The sequence below is a fragment of the Macrotis lagotis genome, chromosome 8 (assembly GCF_037893015.1).
Source record: "Macrotis lagotis isolate mMagLag1 chromosome 8, bilby.v1.9.chrom.fasta, whole genome shotgun sequence".
Lineage (NCBI taxonomy): Eukaryota > Metazoa > Chordata > Mammalia > Peramelemorphia > Peramelidae > Macrotis > Macrotis lagotis.
The window spans coordinates 99,353,392-99,378,584 of NC_133665.1; the positions used below are offsets into that span (position 1 = coordinate 99,353,392).

General features: G+C 37.6%; 1 protein-coding gene across 2 annotated transcripts in view; it reads right to left on the minus strand.

The window, feature by feature from the left end:
- Positions 1-3,413, minus strand: part of PTPN23 (protein tyrosine phosphatase non-receptor type 23) — a 34,530-nt gene extending 31,117 nt beyond the window's left edge. For both annotated transcript variants that reach the window (XM_074197720.1, XM_074197719.1), the window contains exon 1: positions 3,211-3,413. In XM_074197720.1, coding sequence (XP_074053821.1) covers positions 3,211-3,294 — 84 coding nt within the window. In that variant the 5' untranslated portion in view covers positions 3,295-3,413. The remainder of the gene's footprint in view (positions 1-3,210) is intronic.
- Between the last annotated feature and the right edge of the window lie 21,780 nt (positions 3,414-25,193).

Genomic DNA, 25,193 nt, shown 5'->3' on the forward strand with positions numbered 1-25,193 from the left:
ACAAATGTAGTAAATACAGCCAGGATTCAAACCCAAGTCTCTTGGTTACAAGGCCAGCGTTCTTCTTTAAAATTTTTTTTTTTAAATTTAAGGCAATGGGTTAAGTGACTTGCCCAAGGTCATATAGCTAGGTGTCTGAGGTTGGATTTGAACTCAGGTACTCCTGACTCCAGGACTGATGTTCTATCTACCTTAGCCCCACCCCCCCATGTTCTTTTTGTTAGAAAGAGTAAATCAACTGTAAAGACTTAGTAACTCAGATCAATACAATGACCCACTAAAATCCCAAAGTATTAATGATAAAAAATGTTCTCCCCTCCTTACAGAAAAGGTATGGGCTCAAAGTACAGACTGAAGCATTATTTTTCTATTTTTTTTTTTTAGAACACAGCTCATGTGGAACATGTGTAATTGTACTGTATTAATATCTTTCTCAATGGAAGGGGGAAGAGATAGAGGGAAGAAGAGAATTTGGAACTAAAAATAAAATAAATTTTTAAAAAAATGATACGTCTAAATGTACCGTTGAACAAGACTTTGTTTCTCTTTGATTCTCAGTTTGTGAAAGGAAGCAGGGAGAGTAATCTTCATGATACAAATACTTCCACCCTAGAGTACTTAGATCTCTGAACCACTGAAGTGACAGGGTCAGGAAGATAGACAGACTCAACTACATAACCCTTTTCTCTATTAAAGTCCTACTCTAATGCCTCATGGTACACAGGTCACCTTGAGATTTACAAATAGAATAGAATAGTAATAGAAACAAGCTCCAGCACGTCCACCTAGGAGAGAAATGTGGACCCAATGGTACTGGGTATGTTCCTACAGTCTAAGTTCAGAAAGTTGCTAGAAAATTGGTGAATTTTGATCACAGAAATTTGTGGGAAATCTGGTTAGAAACTGTGGAAAATGCATCCATAGCATTGAAACCACAGATTTTTAACATAATCTTTTACTATGTCACAAATAATTGTGCCACATGAGATTAGTTAAATTTCTCTAGTCTGGAGAAAAGACTGGGTGAGATAAGATAGCTGTATGTAAGCATTGAAGAGCTTGTTTTCTTTGGCACTGCAGAAACAGGAGTTGTAGATGTAAATTTATAAGGAAAAACCTCCTAATAATAAACATTCTAATTTTTTTTTTGGTTTTTCTTTTTGCAAGGCAATGGGATTAAATGACTTGCCCAAGGTCACACAGCTGGGTCCTTCTGATTCCAGGGCTGGTGCTCTATCCACTGCAACACTTAAATGCCCCTAATAAGTACTCTTTTAAAATGGAATGAGCTATTTTGGGGAATAGTGGATATTGCCTACCCCATTCCTACTTCCACCCCACAAATGCAAAGAAAAAATGTAATGCATTAGAAAGATCAATGCAGTTTGTCAATATTAAAGATTGAATATCAAGCAATTTGCTAGAATTCTTAAGAGATCATCTAATCAACCCATCACTTCCCACCTGTGGAAAAAGCATCACTGCCAGTCCATTCCCTACAGAGGGAGGAAATGACTGATATAAAGTAAACTGTACTGATACAAGAGTAAAGCCTGGGATTAGAATGCTGGCCCTGATGTCAGCCATCTGATTGATCTTGAAGGAGGTATTTCATCACTCTAAAGACTACTTTCTTTCTTATATAATGGAAATATCTAAAACAAGCCTGTAGATTCTTGGAAGACACAAATGAAGCAGCCAATATGTCCCCATTCCCAGCTTAGCTACATTCGAGATTGGGGAACTTTCCCTTGAATGAGATCCAGGACTCTTTCTTGGTTAGAGTTCTGTCATTCCCAAAGAGAAAGTTTCTTCATCCTGTATTGTCTGGTTTGTATTCCCCTATGTATCCATTCTGATTTCTGTTTTGCTATGATTTGGATAAAAGAATTTGCTTTCAATAAAAAAAAAATCCTGCTTTGCACACATCTAAGAACTGTGTTAGGGTAAGCTTTTGATTTACATTAAAAAAAAATTAGACTATACGAAGAATTGTAATGTCTCCTCTATATCTTAGTACCAAAAGTAGCATGGTTCAGCAGAAAGCACAGTGGATTTGGAAAGAAGCCTACATTTAAATTATAGCTCTGTTAATGACTTCCTATGAAAAGTGGGGGAAGTTAACTCTGTCTAGGTTCAGTCTCAGCTGTAAAATGAAAGATTTGGACTAGATTAGAAGTCTTCAACCTCAGAACACTTAAAAATTTTTTTTTCTGACAACTATTTCATTATTGGTTTCCACTCAATTCTATTTATTTCATTTAAAACATTTAAAAAAATCTTCACCAGTCTGTGAAAGGGGATTGCAATGTCTTCTAATGGATCTGCCCGCCTCAATTCTCTCCTCCATTCAGCCACTTAAGTGATTTTCCTTTTTTTTCCCTGAAAGGCAGTGGGGTTAAGTAACTTGCCCAAGGTCACACAGCTAGCAAATATCTGTGGCTGGATTTTAAATCAGGTCCTCCTGACTCCAGGCTGGTAGTAACTCTCTATCCACTGCACCACCTAGCCACCCAGGTTCTCCTGACCCCAGGGCCGGTGGTCTATGCACTGCACCACCTGGTCACCCCTAAAACAAACTTTTTTTTTATTTTTATTTTTTGCAAGGCAATGGGGTTAAGTGGCTTGCTTAAGGCCACACAGCTAGGTCATTATTAAGTGTCTGAGGCTAATTTAAACCCAGGTTCTCCTGACCCCAGGGCCGATGCTCTATGCACTGCACCACCTAGTCACCCCTAAAACAAACTTTTTTTCAGTTTTTTTTTTGCAAGGCAATGGGGTTAAGTGGCTTGCCCAAGGCCACACAGCTAGGTCATTATTGAGTGATGCGGATTTGAACCCAGGTGCTCCTGACTCCAGGGCCGGGGCTCTCCACTGCGCCCCCTAGCCGCCCCTAAAACAAACTCTTAATAAAACTAGATGGTTAGATGGTAAAGTCTGGAGTTCAGACCGTCCCTCCGAGGGCTCCCGTGGTGCTCCCGGCCTCACTGCCCCCGCGAGAGCCGCGGGCACCGCCAAGTGCGGGCAAACGCCGAGCAGCCGAGCTGGCGCCGGGCGTCTCAGGCCCCGAATGCGTGCCGGGGCCGGGCGCGGCCTGGGAGGCCGGGCGCTCCGGGGGCTCCGCAGGCGGCGTCTCTTCGGCTTCCCCGCGCTGTCGGGGGGTCGCTCTGCCGAGGGGGGAGGGGAGGGGGCGCGGCCGCGGCCTCTCACCTTCCTCACGGCCGGCTGGAAGTTGAAGTCGCCGGCCTCCTTCAGGTCCAGCCAGATCATGGGCATGCGCGGCACGGCCTCCATGGCGGCTCCCCTCCAGGGGCTGAGCCCGAGAGCCCACGGCGCCGGCCGCCCGCCTCGGCCTCCGGCGGAGCCCCCGAGCCCCGCGGCCAAGCCAAGCCAGCCGCGCCGCTCCCCACCCCTCCACGCCACGCCGGAAGTCACGCGGAGAAAAGAAGCGGAAGGGCCCTTCGTCGGGGCAGCTGGGAGATGTAGTCTCCGTTGACTTCCGCCTCCGAAGACCGCATGCTCCGAACTGACCCGTCGGTGGAGCCTCGCCCTGGTGACAGACGACTGGCAGGCGGGATCGTCCAATCCGGAGAGACCTCTACGTCTTTCTAGTCCAATGGAGACTCGGGGCGGCTAGGTGGTGCAGTGGATAGAGCACCGGCCCTGGAGTCAGGAGGACCTGGGTTCAAACGCGCCCTCAGACACTTAATAAATAATGGCCTAGCTGTGTGGCTTTGGGCAAACCTTGCAAAAACATAAAATGAATGTCCTTCTTTGGCTCTAGGAATTGAATATAATTGTAACTGAATATAATCATAATAATCTAACCAAGGTGAATACAGGAGAGTCTTCTTTACCTTTACTTGCCCAAGGCCACACAGCTAGGTAATTATTAAGTGTCTGAGACCGGATTTGAACCCAGGTCCGCCTGACTCCAAGGCCGGTGCTTTATCCACTACACCACCTAGCCGCCCCTTGAGGTGTACTCTTGAAGGAAGTTTGTGATTCTACGAAGTGGAGGTGCACAGGGGTTCTTTTAGTGATATATAGTTTGTTTCTGACATTTTACTCCACAATAGGAATTTCTGAGGGGTTTGGAGAGTCTCTTTTCTCTGCTTTTGCATCAAACCCTTACTGATAGTTTCCCCCCCAATTTTAGAAGTCCAGTGACTAACACTCCAATTCTATTTAGGCATTTAACATCGAGTGAGTTTTTACAAAGAGATATTTACTTCAAAGATATATTATAGACAAACATAGAGACAGTGCCCCTCAACATTTTAAGGGCATAATTCCCATTTATATTAGTTAGTTCTCTGGGGAGGAAAAAAGGATTAAGTTCACAATTTAGCTCACTTGCTACTTAGTAGCAGTGCCACCAAGTTTTGAGTCCAAAGCTCACTGGATTAGCATCTCCTGACCTTGTATCTCAGGTATTCCTTGCTGGGCTGGCTACCTGTAACACCCACCTGGATTCCTGGATTCCCAGATCTTTGTGGCTTCATCTACCTGATTAGAAACTGCATTCTCTGGACTTAAAATGGAAAAGGATGAAGGAAAAGGCCAAAACTACAAGCCTTTTTCTTGGGACCACATGGCCAAACGTGGGAGAAATTGGAGAAGAGGAAAGAAGCTAGTGCCTTTTCCCTTTACTACATGCTCTCACCCACATATCACACTCAACAATGCAGGGAGAAAAATGTGACAAGCAAGGCAGCTTTAGAGACTGACAATTCCAGCTACAAAACCAACTGAAAAAGTCTAAAACCAATCATGAGACAGGACAAAGTAAAATGCCTACAAATCTCCCACTCCAGTTTCCCAGAAGCAGATCCTTTTGTGTGTCTTCCATGTGGGTGATGCCATCTGAGGTAATCTAGGCATACAGCAAACCACAGTAGAGATTCATAGGAGAGGTATTGATATGGAAAATGAAATAACAATAAATACCTTTCTTGAAGAGTTGAGGATCAAGTATATATAAATATTCTGCATACTTTAAGGCATTATGTAAATAATTATCATCATCATCATCATCATCATCATCATCATCATCAGGAACTCCTATAAAGCAGGGACTTTGTCATTTTTCATAGCCTGAGACTATCAGATAGAAGGAATCTCAGAATTTATCTAATATAATTCTATTAGTTTATCAATTATTTTTATTTATAGTATTTTATTGATAAATCTATGGCACGGAGTGGAGTAAAGCATCTCACAGCTAGTAATCTTGTCATATCACAGTGTCACCTATTTGCATACCTAATTTTTAGTACAGGACCATCTATACTTAAAAAGAGTTGGTCGAATCAAATTGAATTGATCTTTTCTTCCTTGTCTTGGCAATTGATGTGATCCTAGACCTGCCTTTTTTTGCATGTTCAGTGTTGGACATTTCTTTACAAAAGATCAGAATAAATTGAACTGTATGATTCTCCTATCTCCCAGTATTTTATTCAGGGGAAATGATAGGAATCATAAGAAATAGAAGAGACAAGGACCTTAGAGATTATGGAAGTCAACCCTATTATTTTGTTTATTCATTCACTTATTATTTGTTTATTTATTTATGGGTACCATAATCAAATCAGTGTTACAGGTGGGTAGAGCACCAGCCCTGGAGTCAGGAGTACCTGAGTTCAAATCCAGCCTCAGACACTTAGTGATTACCTAGCTGTGTGGCCTTGGGCAAGCCACTTAACTCCATTTGCCTTGCAAAAACCTAAAAAAAAAATCAATGTTACAATTATTTCTCCTATGACTCCTCTTAACATGCCTAGAACTTCCAGACTCAAACATCCTTTCCTAACCACAACTAACTCATTTACTTTACCTTCATCTACTAGAATATAAGCTTCTTGAGGGCCGGGACTATATCACTTTTGTATTTGCAATTCTAACACAACACAGTGTTTATACTATATTAGGGGCTTAATAAATACTTTTCTTTTGGTCATTTTGTTGATGTTAGAGACTGAGTAGTAATGGTAATGGTAAACACATTAGTAGAGGCTCAGGAAACGGTTTTTAATGGGAATAAAGATCTAGAGTATTCCCTAAATCTGGATACTTTTTAGTGGGTTACTATAGGTACAACACATTATCTCACTTGATCTTCATAACAAGATGCTGAGTCACTACAAGTACTTTTTGCGGGGGGGGGGGGGGGTTACAAGGAAATGGGGTTAAGTGATTTGCCCAAGGTTACACAGCTAGGTAATCATTAAGTGTCTGAGTTTGGATTTGAACTCAGGTCCTCCTGACTCCAGGGCTGGTAATCTATTCACTGTGCTACCTAGCTGTCCCTCACTACAAGTACTTTTATGTTTTTATGTATTTTATTTATTTATTGTATGGATAAATTTTGTTTCATTACTTCATAAAGTACTCCAAAATATTCATTATTGAATCTCCCACAATATATTTTATCAGTATGAAACAATTGTTACTGCAACTTTATGTAGACCTTAACACTAATAATAATAATAATAATAGCTGGTAATTATGTCTAGTATCCTACAAGCCAGGTATTTGATCTTCACTACAGCCTTGAAGTATAGTTGCTATTATTAGTCCCATTTTACAATCAAGGAAACTGAGTCAGACAGGTTGAATGACTTATCGTAGGTCACAAAGCTTGCAAGATAATTGAAGCTGGATTTGAACTCAGGAATACCTGACCCTAAGACTAACTATCTATCCACTACATTTCCAAATTGTCTCTTTTCTCTCTCTTATTCACTCACTCCAATCTGCCTTCATATGATGTCTAGGAGATTTCCTCAGAATTGATGGCTGGCAATAGCTATGATCATTTAACTATAATTTCCCTCTCCATCTCTCTGTCTCTGTCTCTGTCTCTGTCTCTGTCTCTTTCTTTTTCTCTTTCTCTGTCTTATTGTCCTATAGTTAACTCTAGTGTGCAAATAAATATATTGCTACGGTTTTCCTGAGACTCCACTAGAATGCTCTTTATTTATACAAAATTAGTCAATATGACACCATGGCCTTGCTATTGTTTGTTTCTGAGATTGAGTCTTCCTATCTTTTCCAGGCTGTAAGATAAGTTATTTACTCATGAGCCTGATTCCAATCAGTATGGAAATTTTAACTTGTTTCATTTTTTTTTTCAGGCCGAATCACTTTGTTCCTCCTTAGATAGCCTGATTTCCCTCTAGTCCTTTTCCTTATTAGAGCCAGATTTAGAGCAGAAACCTGATTGGCTTTTGGTCCTACTGATAAGGATTCTCAAGCTTAGATAAAATAATCTACCAACTAAATCTTCCCCAGTTACTAGTATTATCAGCATTTACTACCATTTCTTACTCATATACCCATATATAAAACATTTCTAAATGGTAAAGCAAAAGCAATAAAATAACATTTATTCACAGAAGGTAAAAGCAGTAATTATAAAATGTCATTGTTACTTAAAAGGAGGTAAATATAAGAATATTCAAAATGTCATAGTTCACCTATAAGCATAGGCTGCATACACACACACACACACACACACACACACACACACACACACACACACACACACATTTATATGCAGTATCTAGAAAGAGGACCAAAGACCTACAGAAACCTAATAGGGATATACATGAATGGGAAAAGCCTTCTGCCTGAGTCAACTCATAACTGTAGACCTTGAAGTCATCACTCCCTATAGAAACAATCTGTACCATCTAAACCCAACTTTCTACTAGGTTATCTGTTGTTATTCAGTCATTTTAGCAGTGTTTGACTCTTTGAGATCCCCTTTTTTGGGGGTTTTCTTGGTAAAGGTATTGTAGTCATAAAGGTATTGTAGTGTCATTTCCCGCTTCAGCTCATTTTACAGATAAGGGACTGTGCAAACAAGTTTAAGTGATTTGCCTGTTAAGTGTGTGAAGCCAGATTTGAACTCAGGAAGATGAGCATTCTTGGCTTCAATTCTAGTGGTTGATATACTGTGCCACCTAGATGCCTTCTCTGCTAGCTGCTTTTTGGGTCTTCAGTAGTGGTTCTGCCAGGAAGAATTCAATTTCATTTAGATCAAATTCATTTAGATCATAGCTGCCCTTAACAAGGAGTTGAAAATATATTATGTTTTATTAGCAAAGAATATATTATCATTTTACTTGTTCAATGACAAGCAGGAATCATCAGGCTGACATTCTGGGCAAAGAAGACAAGCCTAGTTAGGATTTCATTCAACAGTTGGTACATTTACTAAGTATATACTATGAGTCAGACACTGCAAAGTGATGAGGATGTAAAGAAAGGCAAAGGACAATCCCTGCTCTCAAAGAGCTCACAATCAAATGTGGAAAACAACAAATAATTAAAAACAAATAAGCTATATATATGGGCAGCTAGGTAAATACAGAGGATAGAATGTCAGACTTGGAATTGGTGGTATTAGGGGAAAATGGGGTTGCTTTAGGGTTCAATCCCCCTCATCATTTGAATTTTGCCTAAGATACATGTGGTGAAATACTTTGAACTTCTAGCAGGGTATCCATATACAATTGTGTCATTGTCACTTGAAAGGAAGTTCCCTCAAATCTAGACATATTTTTAATTGATTTTTTGTTAGCTTTTTTCCTCCAAAGCAATCTCTTAAGATAAGCTTCTCTGGGGTGGCTAGGTGGCACAGTGGACAGAGCATTGGTCCTGGAGTCAGGAGTACCTGAGTTCAAATCCAGCCTCAGACACTTAATAATTACCTAGTTGTGTGGCCTTGGGCAAGCCACTTAACCCCATTTGCCTTATAAAAACCTAAAAAAAAAATAAAGAGAGAGAGAAGATAAGTTTCCATTAGAATTGGAAAATGTATTTCAATAGTTTGGGGTTATTGTTTCTATATAGCAACTCCTGTTTTATCTAGTAATATGAGATTATGTAAATTTGTGATTTTTCCTCTTCAATTAGGATATCTTACAGGGATATTAAAATCTCTGGATGATATTAAAATTTTTTGAACAAGGTTTTCCTCAAAAAGGAAACTTCTTTTACTCCTTGGAAACAAATTGGACCTCATCTGTGATCTTATTCTTGGCTTTAATTCTAGGGATTATCAACTTTTTCCAAAGCAAGTGTCAATTAATATCTCTCTAGTTCACCTTATATATTTAATTCTAGTGAATTCTTAATTGCAACAGAAAATAGATTTAAAATTAAATTAAAATTAAAAAATAGTTTTGTGAGAAATGAGTATTTCTCTCATATTTAATAACTAATTATTATATTAGAACCAAGGTTTTTTTCCTTTTCTATCTCCTCATACAGAAACTAACCAGTGAGGAAAATCTCTTAGAGATTTACCCAGGACAAGATTTAATCAGACAGGAAAAGAACTTTGAAGTTTGAACTAATGGGGGTATACCAGTCCATTGTGTTTATTCTGACAGATTTGGGAAAATGTTGACTCTCCTTATTATCAAGACAGGTGTTATAGAAATTAATGTCTCTTTGATCAAGATTTAAGTGACCTAAGTCATGCACTCCAAGATAGTCCACCTCTGGTGTGGCTAGGTGGCACAGTGGATAGATCACTGGCCCTGGAATCAGGAGTACCTGAGTTCAAATCCGGCCTCAGACACTTAATAATTACCCAGCTGTGTGGCCCTGGGCAAGCCACTTAACCCCATTGCTTTGCAAAAACTAAAAAATTAAACTAAACTAAAATAAAATAACCATAGACAACAAAAAACAAAATGGGAGAATACTCACCAGGACAAAACCCAGGAACACAATGAAATTAAACACAAATAAATACAATTGCAAGATAGTCCACCTCTCATTGCGTTAACCAATGAGTGGGGAGACCCACTCTTTGAAGGGCATATAAACTGTTAGCCCACCACTATGGAGTATCTTGTCTTAGAGAGAGACAGCCAAATGACTACCTTTTTATTAATAACTTGCTGGTCTTATTAAAAAGTTACCCAGAAACTATGTTATTTGAACCTTTTTAATCATCATACTACTTGATAGTGATGGTCGTGTATGAATTTGTGGCTTGGTTGAGAATGAAGTCATTTTAACTGTGATAGAGGTCTAGAAAAATCTCTTTTCCTGGCCCCATCTTTGTTTCCTGAAATTAACTCTTCGGAATTTAACTTTTCACTCACAAAACTGAATTCTCTCATCCAAGTCATAATAATAATAACAAAAGATATGATAAAAACTGCTGGGAAAACTAAAAGAAATTGTGGCAGAACAAGGATTAGACCAACATCTCACAACCTATACCAAGTTAAGGTCAAAATGGGTGCAGGATTTAGACATAAAAGATAATATTATAAGCAAATTAGGAGAACAGTGAATTGTTTACCTGTCAGATCTTTGGAAAAGGAAGCAGTTTATGACCAAAGAAGGGATAGAGAACATTATAAAAAACAAATGGGATATTTTTGATTACATTAAATTAAAAAGCTTTTGCACAAACTAAACCACTGTAACCAAGATCAAAAGGAATGTAGTAAATTGATAAACAATTTTTACCATCAGTGTTTCTGACAAAGGACTCATTTCTGAAATATATATAGAACTGAGTCAAATTTATATAAAAAAGTCATCCCCCAATTGACAAATGGTCAAAGGATATGCAAAGGCAATTCTCGGATGAGGAAATCAAAACTATATATAATCATATGAAAAATTGCTCTAAATTATTACTGATTAAAGAAATACAAATCAAAGCATCCCTGAGGTACCACCTCACACCACTCAGATTGCCCAATATGACCAGAATGGATAATGTTCAATGTTGGAAGTGATGTGGGAAATTTGGGACATTGATGCATTATTGGGGGAGCAGTAACAGATCCAACCTTTCTGGATAATAATTTGGAATTATGCCCAAAAGGTAATAAAAATGTGCATACCCTTTGATCCAGCATTACCACTATTGGGACTGTATCCTGAAGAGATCATGAAAAGGGATAAAAATCCCACATGTACAAAAATTGTCATAGCAGCTCTGTTTGTAGTGGCAAAGAATTGGAAATTGAGGGAATGCCCATCAATTGGGGAATGGTTAAACAAATTTTGGCATATATACATATGTGATGGAACACTATTCTATTCAAAATCATGAAGGGAGGATTTCAGAAAAGCCTGGAAAGACTTTCATGAATTGATGTTGAGTGAGATGAGCAGAACCAGAACAATATACATCTTAACAACAACATGGGGTGATGATTAACCCTGATGGACTTGCTCATACCATCAGTACAATAATCAGGGACAATTTTAGGGAATATGTGATGGAGAATGCCATCTACATCCAGAGAAGGAACTGTGGAGTTTGAATGAAGATCAGAGATTATTATCTTCAGTTTTTAAAAGTTGTCAAATGTATTATGTAATTTTAATATTTCTAATGTTTTCTTTCTTTTGGATCTGTTTTTCTCTCTCAACCCATTCAACTTGGATCTAGGCCTCTCATGGAAGCAATGGTAGACTACATCAGAGTGCCTTCTGTTGGGGGGGATGGAGAGAGGGAGAAAAAAATTTGTAAAATCTTGCAAAAAACTCCTACCATTGTAAGTAATTGGAAAACAAAATATCTATATGATTAAAAAAAACCCCCAGATCTGGGGTTTGCTCCTTTGTTTTAGTCTCATTACACCAAGTGGAATGGTTTAGTCTACTGTTCCATCTATACCCAGGTTGTGCATAGGGTTGTTTGCTTGAATCATTGCAATATGAAGTCATCTTGTGTTTTATTGTCCACAGCCAGAAAATTGTTCTGAAATTAATATTAGTTGAGTTTTCATCTTATTAAAACAACCCATCAAAACTGGGCATCTTTTTTTTCTTTCATAGCTGAAAACAATTAGATATACTTTCAACATGGAAGGAACACTATATCTCTTTCCCCTTTTTTTCAATCCAACTGTGTCTACTTCATCATATTTTACTGCCTCTGCTTTACTGCTCTACTATCAGTCTTCATAGTTGATTCAAGTTAGAAAACTGAAAAGGTCTTGATTGGAGTACCCACGGAGACCAAATTGTCTTTCTAATATGCAAATACTTTTGTCAGGCTATTTCAGGTTTTACAATTGCTGTATTTTATATCATTCCAAATTCTACATGCTGGGAGTCTAATGCATACATAGAGGACCTTTGATGCTACTTGCCAGATGGGAGAGGATGTTTTTGAGAGAGTCATGATAACATGTAATAGAATTGGAAGTTTCAACCTTAAAAGTTTGAAAGGTTAGGGGAATTTCCTGGACTCAGATATCCTGGATTCCAGTATTCCAGAATCCATCTTTTGTAGCTAACTCAGCATCAATGCCTCAGGGAGCAAGTAATGACCTTCACAGCCCCAGCTTAGCAGTTGCTAAAATAAAAAAAATCAACTTGCAGGAAGTTCCATTTGGATGTGTACTTACTGGCACCTAAACTGTAGAAACTGAAGCTCACTTTCACCAAATACTGAGTTGGGATAGGTAAGAACATGCCCCTAAAGTGTTGGGAAAATGTTGGATTTTTGTGACATCCTTTAGGTAAATATCCCTAATGTTAAATCATTAATAGAACCAGAAGAGATTGTTGGTTAACAGAGAGGGGCTCAAACTGATGGAATTAAAGCAATGATGCTACTGAGAGTCTTGATGGGAAAATGTAGCCGGCCTGGCTCTGGGATACTGAACCAAAGCATATAAACTACTTTTTAGAATTCAAAGACAGTAAAATAAGAAAGCAGGTAAAGGACATCTAAATCTCAGCTTGCTAGTGCCATTTATAGGTTCTACCAGTACTGGCTATCTAACAGACTGATTTTTTTTTTTGACAAAGCAATTGAAGTTAAGTGACTTGCCCAGGGTCACATAGCTTGTAAGTGTCAAGTATCTGAGGTCGAGATTGATAGAATATCTAGACATGTTCATGTATCTCCAAGGCATTTGCATTGTATGCATCACAAATGTCTTCACATTCCCTAATCTATTCATTCCATCAGAGCTATTTTATGCATGTGCCAGAACTTTGTTTCAGTTTTCCCTTAGAAAGTTTTTAAAATCACCCTCTTTTCTCACTTAAGAAATCTTTCACTGTTGTGAGATTTCAGGTAAATTTCTCATCCAACTGGCACATTGTATCCCTAGAATTTTGTTTAGTGATTGGCATATTATAAGCATTTAATACATGCTTGCTGATTTGAGAAAAGTTATAACATTCCACTGTGATATAATATTATAGTCTATGAAATGAAGAAACCTATTGTCTTCTGTAACTCTTACTAGTATTTTAAATGATATTTTATTTCAGGTTGATTCTAATTATTTATCTTCCTCCTTACCATTATTTTTAACTTTCTTCAATAGGAGTTAGACTACAACACTTTCAGAATCCTCTATCTTATGAAGAATTTTGTAAAAGGACTAAATTACTGTAATTGGATGTAAAGTGTTGTTTTTCTCCTCATATCTTAATTAATGCTTCACATTTCTCTGTATTTTCATTCCTTTATACTGTTGTAGCAATTCTGTATGTTGTTGTTTTGATTCTCCTTTGTTATCCTGGTGTCACTGCATGTGTCTTCCTAGATTTATTTGAATTTTCCATACTTCTTTCTGGCATAGTGACATTCCATTACTTTCATATTGTAGTTTGTTCAGCCATCACTTACTCATTTTATACATGGTTTTCCCCCCTAACCTTTTGCTATTAAAAATAGTGTTTCTATGGGTATTTAAATAATATAGTTCTTTTTTTTTTTGTCTCTGCAGAACAAATCTAATAGTATGATCATTGAGTCAAAAGGCAGTAACATTCTTTAACATATCTTATTTTATATTTATTCCCAGAACTGTTGGATTAATTCCAAGTGCACCATCAGTGAATTAGTGTAGCTATTTCTTCCACATCTCTGCCAACAACAAATTTTTCTACAATGACCCATTTGATCAGGGGGAGTTGACATTTCTGAGTTTTTTTAATTTGCATTTTTCTGATGATTAATTTAAATTTCTTTAATTTTTTTGATAATTTGCATTTCTTCTTTGGAGACTATTTTGTTCATATTGTTTAACAACTTATATCCTAGGGAATGATTCTTCTTTAAAAATATTTATTTTATTTTTAGGGGCGGCTAGGTGGTGCAGTGGATAAAGCACTGGTCCTGGAGTCAGGAGTACCTGGGTTCAAATCCGATCTCAGAAACTTAATAATTACCTAGCTGTGTGGCCTTGGGCAAGCCACTTAACCCCATTTGCCTTACAAAAGCCTAAAAAAATATTTATTTTGTTTTTCCTCTGTTACGTGTAAAACAATTTTTAACATTCTTTTTTAAAACAAGTTCCAAATTATCTCTCTTCCTTTCACCCCATCCCTCTCATTGAGAAAGCCAGAAATTTAATATAGGTTATAAATGTGTAGTCATACAAAGCATTTTCTTTTTATTCTTTCTTTTTTTTATTTGCACATTACTAAAATATTTTTGTAAACACAATACTCCCCTCCCCCCACAAAAATATAAAACCTCATGGGAAATAAAGTAAAAGAAAGAGAAAAAAATGTGTTTCAGTCTGTGTTGTGATACCATCAGCTCTGTCTTGGGTAGATCACATTCTTTATCATAAGTCCATCACAGAAATTACTTCCATATTTGTCCACAGTTGCTGTTGCTGATTGTAATTTCCTCTATCCATTTCTCCCCACTATCATCTATTATATTTTCTCTCTCCCTTCATTCTGTCCCTTTTCTAAAATGTACTGTAGGGTAGCCAAGTGGTGCAGGGGACACTGCACCAGCCCTGGGGCTAAGAGGCTCCAAGCCCACATACCACCCCAGAGACCCAGAAACCACCTGGCCCCGTGGTCCTGGACAGGCCACCCAATCCTAGCACCTTGCAAAAGGTAAAAAAGAAAATGTGTTATATCTGACTATTCTCTACTATGATCTACCCTCTCAATCACCCACATCACCACCCTTTCCCCTGTCTCCTTTCTCTCCTTTTTTCTCTAGATATCAATACCCCATTGAGTGTGTATGCTGTTTCCTCTCTGAGCCATTTCTGATGAGAGTGAAGGTTCCCTCATTCCCCCCTCACCTTCCCCCCATATCTTTTATATGAAATATCTTAGCCTATTCCACCTTTCCTTTCTCTTACTCCCAGTACATTTCCCTTTTAGCTATTGATTCCATTTTACAATATATTATATCTTCAAATTGAGCACTCTCCTGTACTTCATCTTTAAAAGCTCCTTCTACCTGCTCTATTAAATGTGAAGGTTCATATGAGTATTATCAGTATCATTTTTCCATGCAGGAATACATGAAGTTCATCATCATTAAGTCTCTCATAATTTGCCCTTCTCCTCCATTCTCTGTGCTTCATATGAGTCCTGTATTTGAAGGTCAAATTTTCTGTTCAGTTCTGGTTGTTTCAACAGGAACATTTGAAATTCCCCTGGTTCATTGAAAGTCCATCTTTTCCCCCTAGAAGAGGATGTTCAGTTTTTCTGGGTAGTTGATTCTTGTTTGCATTCCAAGCTCTTTTATCTTCTGGAATATTATATTCCAAGACCTATGAGCCCTTAATGTAGTTGCAGCTAAGTCCTGTGTGATCAGGACTGCAGCTCCACAATATTTGAATTGTGTCCTTCTGGTTGCTTATAATATTTTCTCTTTGGCTTGGGAGTTCCAGAACTTGGCTATAATATTCCTGAGGGTTGTTTTTTTGGATCTCTTTCCAGGGGAGGTCAGTGGATTCAATCAATTTCTATTTTACCCTCTGCTTCTAGGATATAAGGGCAATTTTCTTGTAGAAATTCTTTAAAAAGGAGGTGAAGGCTCTTTTCCTAATCCTCTCAGGTATCCCAATTTTTTTTTAGGTTTTTGCAAGGCAAATGGGGTTAAGTGGCTTGCCCAAGGCCACACAGCTAGGTAATTATTAAGTGTCTGAGACCAGATTTGAACCCAGGTACTCCTGACTCTAAGGCCAGTGCTTTATCCACTATGCCACCTAGCCGTCCCTCCTATTAATTTTTAAATTATCTTTCCTGAATCTGTTTTCCATATCAGTTGTTTTTTTCAATGAGATATTTCACATTTTCTTCTACTTTTTCATTCTTTTGGTGTTGAACTATTGTGTCTTGATTTCTCACAAAGTCATCAGCTTCTTTTACCTCCATTCTACATCTAAAGGATTTGTTTTCCTCAGAGAGCTTTCTTATCTCCTTTTCCATCTGGTCAATTCTGCTTTTTAAAGGATTCTTCTCAATAACATTTTGAACTATTTTATCCATTTTACCTAAGCTGGTTTTTAATGTTATTTTCTTCAGCATTTTTTTGGATCTCCTTAACTAAGCTAATGACTTTCTTTTCATGTTTTTCCTGCAACTCTCTCATTTCTTTCCCCAATTTTTCTTCTATCTCCTTTACTTGATTTTCTTCTTCTTTTTTTTTTTTTTGGTTTTTGCAAGGCAAATGGGATTAAGTGGCTTGCCCAAGGCCACACAGCTAGGTAATTATTAAGTGTCTGAGACCAGATTTGAACCCAGGTACTCCTGACTCCAGGGCCAGTGCTTTATCCACTGTGCCACCTAGCCCCCCCCTTACTTGATTTTCAAAATATTTTTTAAGCTCTGTCATAGCCTGAACCCAATTTTTATATTTCTTGGAGTCATTACATACAGAGGCTTGGACTTTCTCATCTTCACATTTTGATCCTCCATGGGATCATAGACAAAGTAATTGTCAATGGTCAGGTTCCTTTTTTTCCCTGTTTACTCATTTCCCCAGCCTATGCCTGGTTTTAGGGTGCTTTCTGAGCTTTTGAGTTTTATTGGGACACCCCCAAAAGGACCACAATGTGTGAGGCTCTGACTGCTCTCCTGATCTGTGAATTACCACAAATGTACCCCTCTGCCACCAGGCTGAGGGCAGGGGGGTCTCTGCTCTCTGGGGATCCTAGACTTTGATCAGAATCTGAATGTGGTCAGAGCCTCAGAGTCCTGTTCCAGGGATAGAGGACAGACTTTGGAAGTCTCCCTTTACTCCCTTATCTTTGGTGGGCTAAGCACTCAGGGAGCAGCTGCCTGGAGGCTCCTGCTGGGTGACTCTGCAGGCCTGTTTCCATTTCCTGGCTCTGTGCTTCCTTGACCGTGCTGAGTGCTGCAACCGTGCTGAGGGTCTGGGTTTTGTGCTTGCTCAGGCAGAGGTCATCTTGTTGATCTTCCAGATTGTGCTTGGTGCTCCCTGGGGTGCAAATCAAGAAACTACTTCTGCTGCTAGGAGCCATGACTCCTAGAAATCCTGGGGCTGTTCCTGAGAGGCTGAAGTTCCTTCACTCTGGCAGACCTCCCCTCTAACCCTGTGGAACAGAGTTTTTCCCACTATTTTCCAGGTTACCTTGGGCTGGAAAATGGCCTCACTGGATCTTTCTGTGGGTTCTGTTTCTTGAAAATTCAGTTAGAGTCATAATTTTAAGATTTTTGAAATATTTTGGAGAGAGCACCTAGGAGAGGTTCTTCTTCCGCCACCATCTTGACTCTGCCCCAGTCATACAAAACATTTTCACAATAATCGTGTTTTTGAGAGAAAATATAGACCCCCTCCCCAAATGAAATCTAAGGAAAAATAAAGTTAAAAAAAAGTATGCTTCTATCTATATTCAGCCACAATCTGCTATTTTTCCTGGAAATGGATAGCATTCTTTGTCATAAGTCCTTCAGAGTTGTCTTGCTGAGAAAATCTAAGTCATTCACAACTGCTGATCATTCTATAATACTGCTGTTACTTTGAATACAGTACCTTTCACTTTGTATCAGCTCATGTAAATATTTCCAGGTTTTTCTGAGTGCATCCTGCTCATCATTTCTAATACAGTAGAAGAATAACATCCCATCAGAATCACATAACACAAAATGTTCAGCCATTCCCCAATTGCTGTGCATCCCCTCAACTTCCAATTACTTGTCACTAGAAAAGAGTTTTTATAAATGTTTTTTCACATTTAGTTCTTTTTCCTTTTTGTTTTTCATCTCTTTTGAAATACAGACTCAAGAGTGGAACTGTTAGTTCAAAGTGCATGGTTATATAGCCTTTGGGGAATAGTTTCAAATCCTCTATAGAATGACTGAATCAGTTCAGAACTCCACCAAGAGTGAATTAAAGTCTCATTTTTCCAAAATCCTCTCCAACATTTGCCATTTTCCTTTTCTTTCCTATTATCCAATCTAATAATCTCATAATTGTTTTAATTTATATTTCTCCAATCTATAGTGAGTTAGAACTTTTTTAAAAATATGACTATAGATAACAGTGAGGAACTCATCTGAAAATGTTCATATCTTTTAATCATTTATTTATTTATTTTAGTTTTTGCAAGGCAATGGGGTTAAGTGGCTTGCCCAAGGCCACAGAGCTAGGTAATTATTAAGTGTCTGAGGCCAGAGTTGAACTCAGGTACTCCTGAATCCAGGGCCGGTGCTCTAATTCACTGCGCCACCTAACTGCCCCTTAATCATTTATCATTTGTTAAATTTGAGTAATATATTCTTAAATATTTGAGGAAATGAGACCTTTATTAGTGAAATTTACTTCAAAGATTGTTTTCATGGTCACAATTCCTAATTGTTTTCCCCTCAATCTTATTTATTGTTTATTCTATTCTCTCTCTCTCCTTTTACCCTGTCCCTCCTTCAAAGTGTTTTGTTTCTGGCTAGTCTTCTTCAAATCTGCCTTCCCTTCCATAACTTCCCCTCCTCTTTCTCTTATTCTTTTTCCTTCTACTTTACTGTAGAGTAAGATGGATTTCTTTTGCTTGTTTATTTGTTTTTTTGCAAGGTAATGGGGTTAAGTCACTTGCCCAAGTCATAATGCTAAGTAAATATTAGGTGTCTGAGGCTGGATTTGGACTCCGGTCCTCCTGATCTCTACCTACCTGCTCCCTAAGAGAGATTTCTATACCCAATTGAGTGTGTAGGCTATTCCTTCTTTGAGCCAATTCTGATGAGAATAAGATTTATTCACTCATCCTCAGTTTCCTCTCTCTTCTATTGCACAGTAAAAGCTGTTTTCTTGCCTCTTTTATGTGAGACTAATTTATCTCATTTTACCTCCCCTTTCCTTTTTTCTAGGACATCCTTCTCTAACCCCTTAATTTTATTTTTTTAGATATCATTCCTTTATATTCCACTCACATCTTTTCAGTGTTATCTCCTCATGTAGGAATATAAACAGTTTGACAACATTAGGTCTTTTATGATTTCCCTTTCATGTTTACTTTTTTATGCTTCTCTTTGGTCTTGTATTTGTAGATCAAATTTTCTGTTCAACTCTGGTCTTTTCATCAGGAAAGTTTGAAAGTCCCCTATTTCATCAAATGTGCATCTTTGACCCTGAAAGAATATGTTTAATTTTGCTGGGTAGTTGACTCTTGGTTATAATCCAAATTCTTTTGCCTTCTGGAATATCATATCCCCAAACCTATGATCCTGTAATATAGAATCTGCTGATTCTTGTGTTATTCTGACTGTGGCCCCATGATACTTGAATTGTTTCTTTCTGACTGCTTGCAACTATGTTCTTTACCTGGGAGCTCTGGAATTTGGCTATAATATTCCTGCAAGTTTTAATTCTAGGATCTCTTTCAGGAGGTGACCAGTGGATTCTCTCAATTTCTGTTTTATCCTCTAGAATATCAGGGCAGTTTTTTTTTGATAATTTATTGAAAGTGATATCTAGGCCCTTTTTTTGATCTTGGGTTTCAGGTAGTCTAATAATTTTTAAATGATCTCTTCTGTAGCTGTTTTCCAGGTCAGTTGTTTTTCCAAAGAGATAGTTTACATTGTCTTTTATTTATTTATTCTTTGAGTTTTTAAAGTATTTCTTGATTTCTCATAAAGTTCTTAGCTTTCATTTGCTGTATTTTAATTTTTAAGGAATTGACCAATTCTGTTTCTTTTTAGGTTTTTGCAAGGCATATGGGGTTAAGTAGCTTGCCTAAGGCCACACAATAATTATTAAGTGTCTGAGGCCAGATTTGAACTCAGGTACTCCAGACTCCAGGGCCGGTGCTCTATCCACTGTACCACTTAGCTGTCCCCAATTCTACTTTTTAAGAAATTCTTTCCTTAAGTGAATTTTTGTCCCTCTTTTTCCATTTGGCCATTTTTGTCATTCTTCTCATCATTGTCTTTTGGTCTCTCTTTTATCATTTATTTATTCATTCATTCATTCATTCATCTATTTATCTATCTATTTATTTATCTATTTATTATTCATTCATTCACTCATTCATTTATCTATCTGTCTATCTATCTATCTATCTATTTATTTATTTATTTGTGTATTTATTTATTTATCATTTAACCCAGTCTGGTTTTTAAGGTGTTATTTTCTTCAGTATTTTTGTGTGTGTGTCTTCTTTACCATGCTATTGACTAGTTTTCTATGAATTTCTTGCATCACCCTCATTTATCTTCCCATTTTTTCTCTACCTCTCTTACTTGATTTTCAAAATTGTTTTTGAGCTTTTCAATGGCCTGAGACCTATTCATATTTTACTTGGAAGCTTTGGATGTAGGAGCTTTGACTTAGTTATACTGAGTGTGCTTTGTTCTCCTCATCAACATAGTAACTTTTTAGGATGAGTCTTTTTTTTTTTGTTTGTTTGTTTATTTTTTCTGGTGCCTAATTTCCCTCCCATTATTTGATTTTAGCTCTATTAAAATAAGGTTTTGCTTCCAGGATGGAGGATGTACCGTCCCAAGATTTTTGGGATTTGTACAGCTGTTTCCAGTGATACTTCTAGGGACCTACCTGTAAGTTTTGAGTTGTTCCAAGATGGTACATAATCTAAGGAGAGGTGTTTACTACCCTCTTAGCCTGTGCTTTGCTCTGAGTGACCATAGTAAGTACCCTTTTTCTGCCCTGAAGTTGTAAGGAGGATCACTTCTCCATTGTAACTCCAAGCTCTGGTGTGTTAGTGTGCTCCTTGCCCTGGTACTGTCCCCCAGAACTGTGACTTGGATTTGAGTTTGGATAAAGCAACAGATTCCTGCCTCAGTGCTAGCAAAGAGAACCCCTGTAATCTACTTTGGATCCCCCTTACTGTCTGTGGACTGAGAGCTCCAGAAGCAACTGCTGCTGTAAATCTAGTGGCGTCCAAGACTTTCTTCTGGTTTGCTGAGGTTGGGGCTGCACTGGCATAGATTGTGCTGGACTCTACTGGACTGTGTTCTTACTTTAGTGAGTCAGACCTTTCTTGCCAACCTTCTAAGCCGTCATTGGACTGAGTGGTCTGGAAACTGCCACTGATTTAGTCACCACGCAGCCTATTCCTTGATTGCTGGGAAGGGGGGGAGGAGGTTGGTACTGCACTGTGCTCCTCTTTCACCCTGGTGCCACAGACCCTCCCCACTGACCTTCCAAGCTATTTTGGGCTGGAAAATTGTTTCACTCCATCTTTTTGTGAGTTTTGTCACACTAGAATTTGTTAAGAATTAGTTTCTAAAGGTCTTTGGAGGAGTTTGGGGAAGAGCTTGGGTGAGTCTCTACCTTTTGTCTGTCATCTTGACTCTGCCCCACCACTGGAAATAATTACTTTTTTCAAAAAAATATTTATTTAAGGCAATGGAGTTAAGTGATTTGCCCAATGTCATACAGCTAGGCAATTATTAAATCTTTGAGGCTGGATTTGAACTCAGGTCCTCTTGACTCCAGCTGATACGCTATCCATTGTAACACCTAGCTGCCCCCCCACCCCCCCCAATAATTTTTTTTTTGCAAGGCAGTGGGGTTAAGTGGCTTGCCTAAGGCCACACAGCTAGGTAATTATTAAGTGTCTGAGACCGGATTTGAACTCAGGTACTCCTGACCCCAGGGCCGGTGCTCTATCCACTGTACCACCTAGCTTCCCCCAGGAATAACTTTTTAAAAAATACATTTTATTTTACTTTTTGCCAGTTACATGCAAAAACAATATTCAACATTCACTTTTAAAACCTTGAATTCTAAATTCTTTCCTTTCCTCCACACCAGTCCCCCTCATTGAGAAAGCAAGGTATTTGATATAGATTAAAAATGAGTCATGAAAAACATTACCACAATAGTCATTCTGTAAAAGTAAATATAATACCTCCCCCCCAAAAAACCCTCAAGAAAAAATGAAGTTTAAATTTGTATTTCAATCTGTATTCAGATGCCGTCATCTCTATCTTTGGGATGGAGAGTATTCTGGATTTTTTTTGGCTTTTATAAGACAATGAGGTTAAGTTACTTGTTCAAGGTCACACAGCTAAGTACCATATTTCCCCATGTATAAGATGCACCTTAATTTGGGGGCCCAAAATTTGAAAAAAAAATGTATTACATAAAGTTATTGAATTCAAGTTTTATCCATCATGAAATTCAAGGACCTTCTGGGCTCATAACTTTTAGGCATCTTTTGGGCAAGTCTGGTGCATATACATATGCTTAGTCCATTCCATTTCATGAAAATGAAGCACCAGTTGTAGTCTACTTTAAAAATCAGTAACTTCTTTTTCAACAAGAGTTCTTCTTACCTCCTGTGGAACCATCTTTGTGGACACAGGAATTTCAATTGCTCTTTGCTCTTCAATCCATCTCTTCAATTCCTTCTCTAAATCAGGCCATTTTGTTGACATGTATCTCATGGCCTTCTTCTCCTGGGTGTTTTCAGTGGGGTTTCTTCTTCCTTTAGCCAGTCTCCAACTGTTTTCTCAGTTGGAGGAGGACCAAACTGATGTTCAGCAGCACGATTTCCATTCACTTTCCCAAACTGGATCACTTTTCACTTGAATTCAGCACTATATGAAAATGTTTTCTGAGCCATTTCTGGACAGAATGTGGCAAAACATAACCTAATATACCAGTAACAAATGCAAAACAATGATCACAAAGACAACAAGCTTGAAAAAATGGGAAATGCAAGTTAAAAAATCTACAGTCACTATAGAGCATGTTCCCAGTTTTTAGACCCCAAATTTTTCACAAAAGAATGGATCTTAAAAATGGGGAAATACAATAATTATTAAATATCTGAAGCCAATTTTGAACTCAAGTTCTTCTTACTCCAGGGCCAGTGCTCTATCCACTCTACCACCTAGCTGCCCATTAGTATTCTTTATCAAAAGTTCTTCAGAGTTCTCTTGGGTCATGGCATTGCTGAGTAAAGGTAAGTCATTCACCCTTGATCATCCTGTAACATTGCTGTTACCTTGTATATAATACATTCCTCATTGCATCTGCTCATGCATCCTGTTTATCATTTCTTGTAACAGAACAACATTTCATCTTAAATCACATACTACAATTTGTTTGGTTATTCCCTAACTGTTAGGCATTCCCTCAATTTCCAGTTCCCTGCCATGAGAAAAGAGCTGCTATAAATATCCTTATACATATAGGTCCTTTTCCTTCCTGTTTTTCATCTCTTCTAGAATATAGACTTGGAAATGGCACTTCTAGGTTAAAGGGTCCTATAACCCTTTGGACACAGTTCCAAACTGCTCCACAGAATTATTGAATCCTTTCACAACTCCTCCAATAATGCATTAATTCTTCCTTTTCCCACATTCTCTCCAATATTTGTCATTTTCTCTTTCTATCCTATTGATCAATCCAGTGGGTATAAGATAGAGCTCCAAAACTATTCCAACCCAAATTTCTTCTGTTAATAGTTTAGTTAGGACATCTTTTTTTTTTAAGAAAGATTTTATTTATTTTGTATTTTACAATTTTCCCCCTAATCTTGCTTCCCTCCCCCTACCCCCCACAGAAGATAGGCTGTTCGTCTTTACATTGTTTCCATGGTATACATTGATCTAATTTGAATGTGATGAGAGAGATATCATATCCTTAAGGAAGAAACATAAAGTATGAGATACAGAAAAATTATATAATAAGATAACATTTTTTAAAAATTAAAGATAATAGTCTTTGGTCTTTGTTCAAACTCCACAATTTTTTTCTCAGGATACAGATGGCATTCTAGGGCATCTTGTTAAAAATGACCTCATCTGAAAAGTGTTCATATCTCTTGATCATTTATCAATTAGAGAATGACTTAATTTTTCTAAATTTGACTCAGTTCTCTATATTTGATAAATAATATCTTTATCCAAGAAACTTGTTTAAATATTTTTTCCCATGGTTGCTATTGCTAACTGTATTTCCCTCCATCCTGTTTCCCCCATCCCCATTTATTCTATTCTCTCTCTCTCTCTCTCCTTTCACCCATTCCCTCTACAGAAGTGTTTTGCAAGTGATTAGCCTCCTCTTTCTTCTATCATCTCCCCATCCTCCCCCTTTCCTCCCATCCCTTTATTCTCCTACTTTCCTTTAGAGTAAGATAGATAAGTTTGGTTACTGCTTTACAGTATAATTTGAGATTCATCAAAACCAGCCTATCTTCATTTTTACTTTCCCACATGTTTACCAAGATATGATTGATTTTTGATTCCTTCATATTAATTTTATTATTTATACAATAATACAACACAGCACAGCACAACACAATATAATATAATATAATATAATATAATATAATATAATATAATAATTATATTATTATTAATTTTGTTAATTTTGGTTATTTTGACTAATTCTATAAAGTAGTTCTTTAGTAATTCAATTCATTGAGAAATAATAGATAAATTAATTTGGATGGTATTAATATCAGTAGTAATTTTTATAATCTATTGTCATGGTTTAGTCATGATATCTTGGTTTAGCTTTCATTTTTCTAGGTCTTCCTTTGTTTCTGTGAAAATTATTTTTTAGTTGCAAATATATTACTTCTGCTGTCTGTCTTGATAGGTGTGTTTTTCAAAATGTTATTATTCTTTTTATTTCTATTTCTTCTTGTAAATAATGTGCCGAATTGCTGGTGACTTTGGAGGCTAATTTGTATCCTTTTACTTTGCTTAAGCAATTAATTGCCTTTATATTTTTATTACTTATTTTGAAGCAAACCATCACAGCATATTAAAATAGAGATACTTCATCCTTTTTGGTCAATGCATATTTGTCTAATTTCTTTTTTTATTTCTAATTGTTTATTGGGTCTTGTCTAATTGCTATTGACTTAAAAATTAGAATGGCATAATATATCGAAAATGGGGTTCAGAGCCAGGAAGACTTAGGTTTAAGTCTTGAAAAGAAAGTACTAAGCTGCATTGCTAGTGGAAGTGTGGGAATTCTCTATTCCAATTAA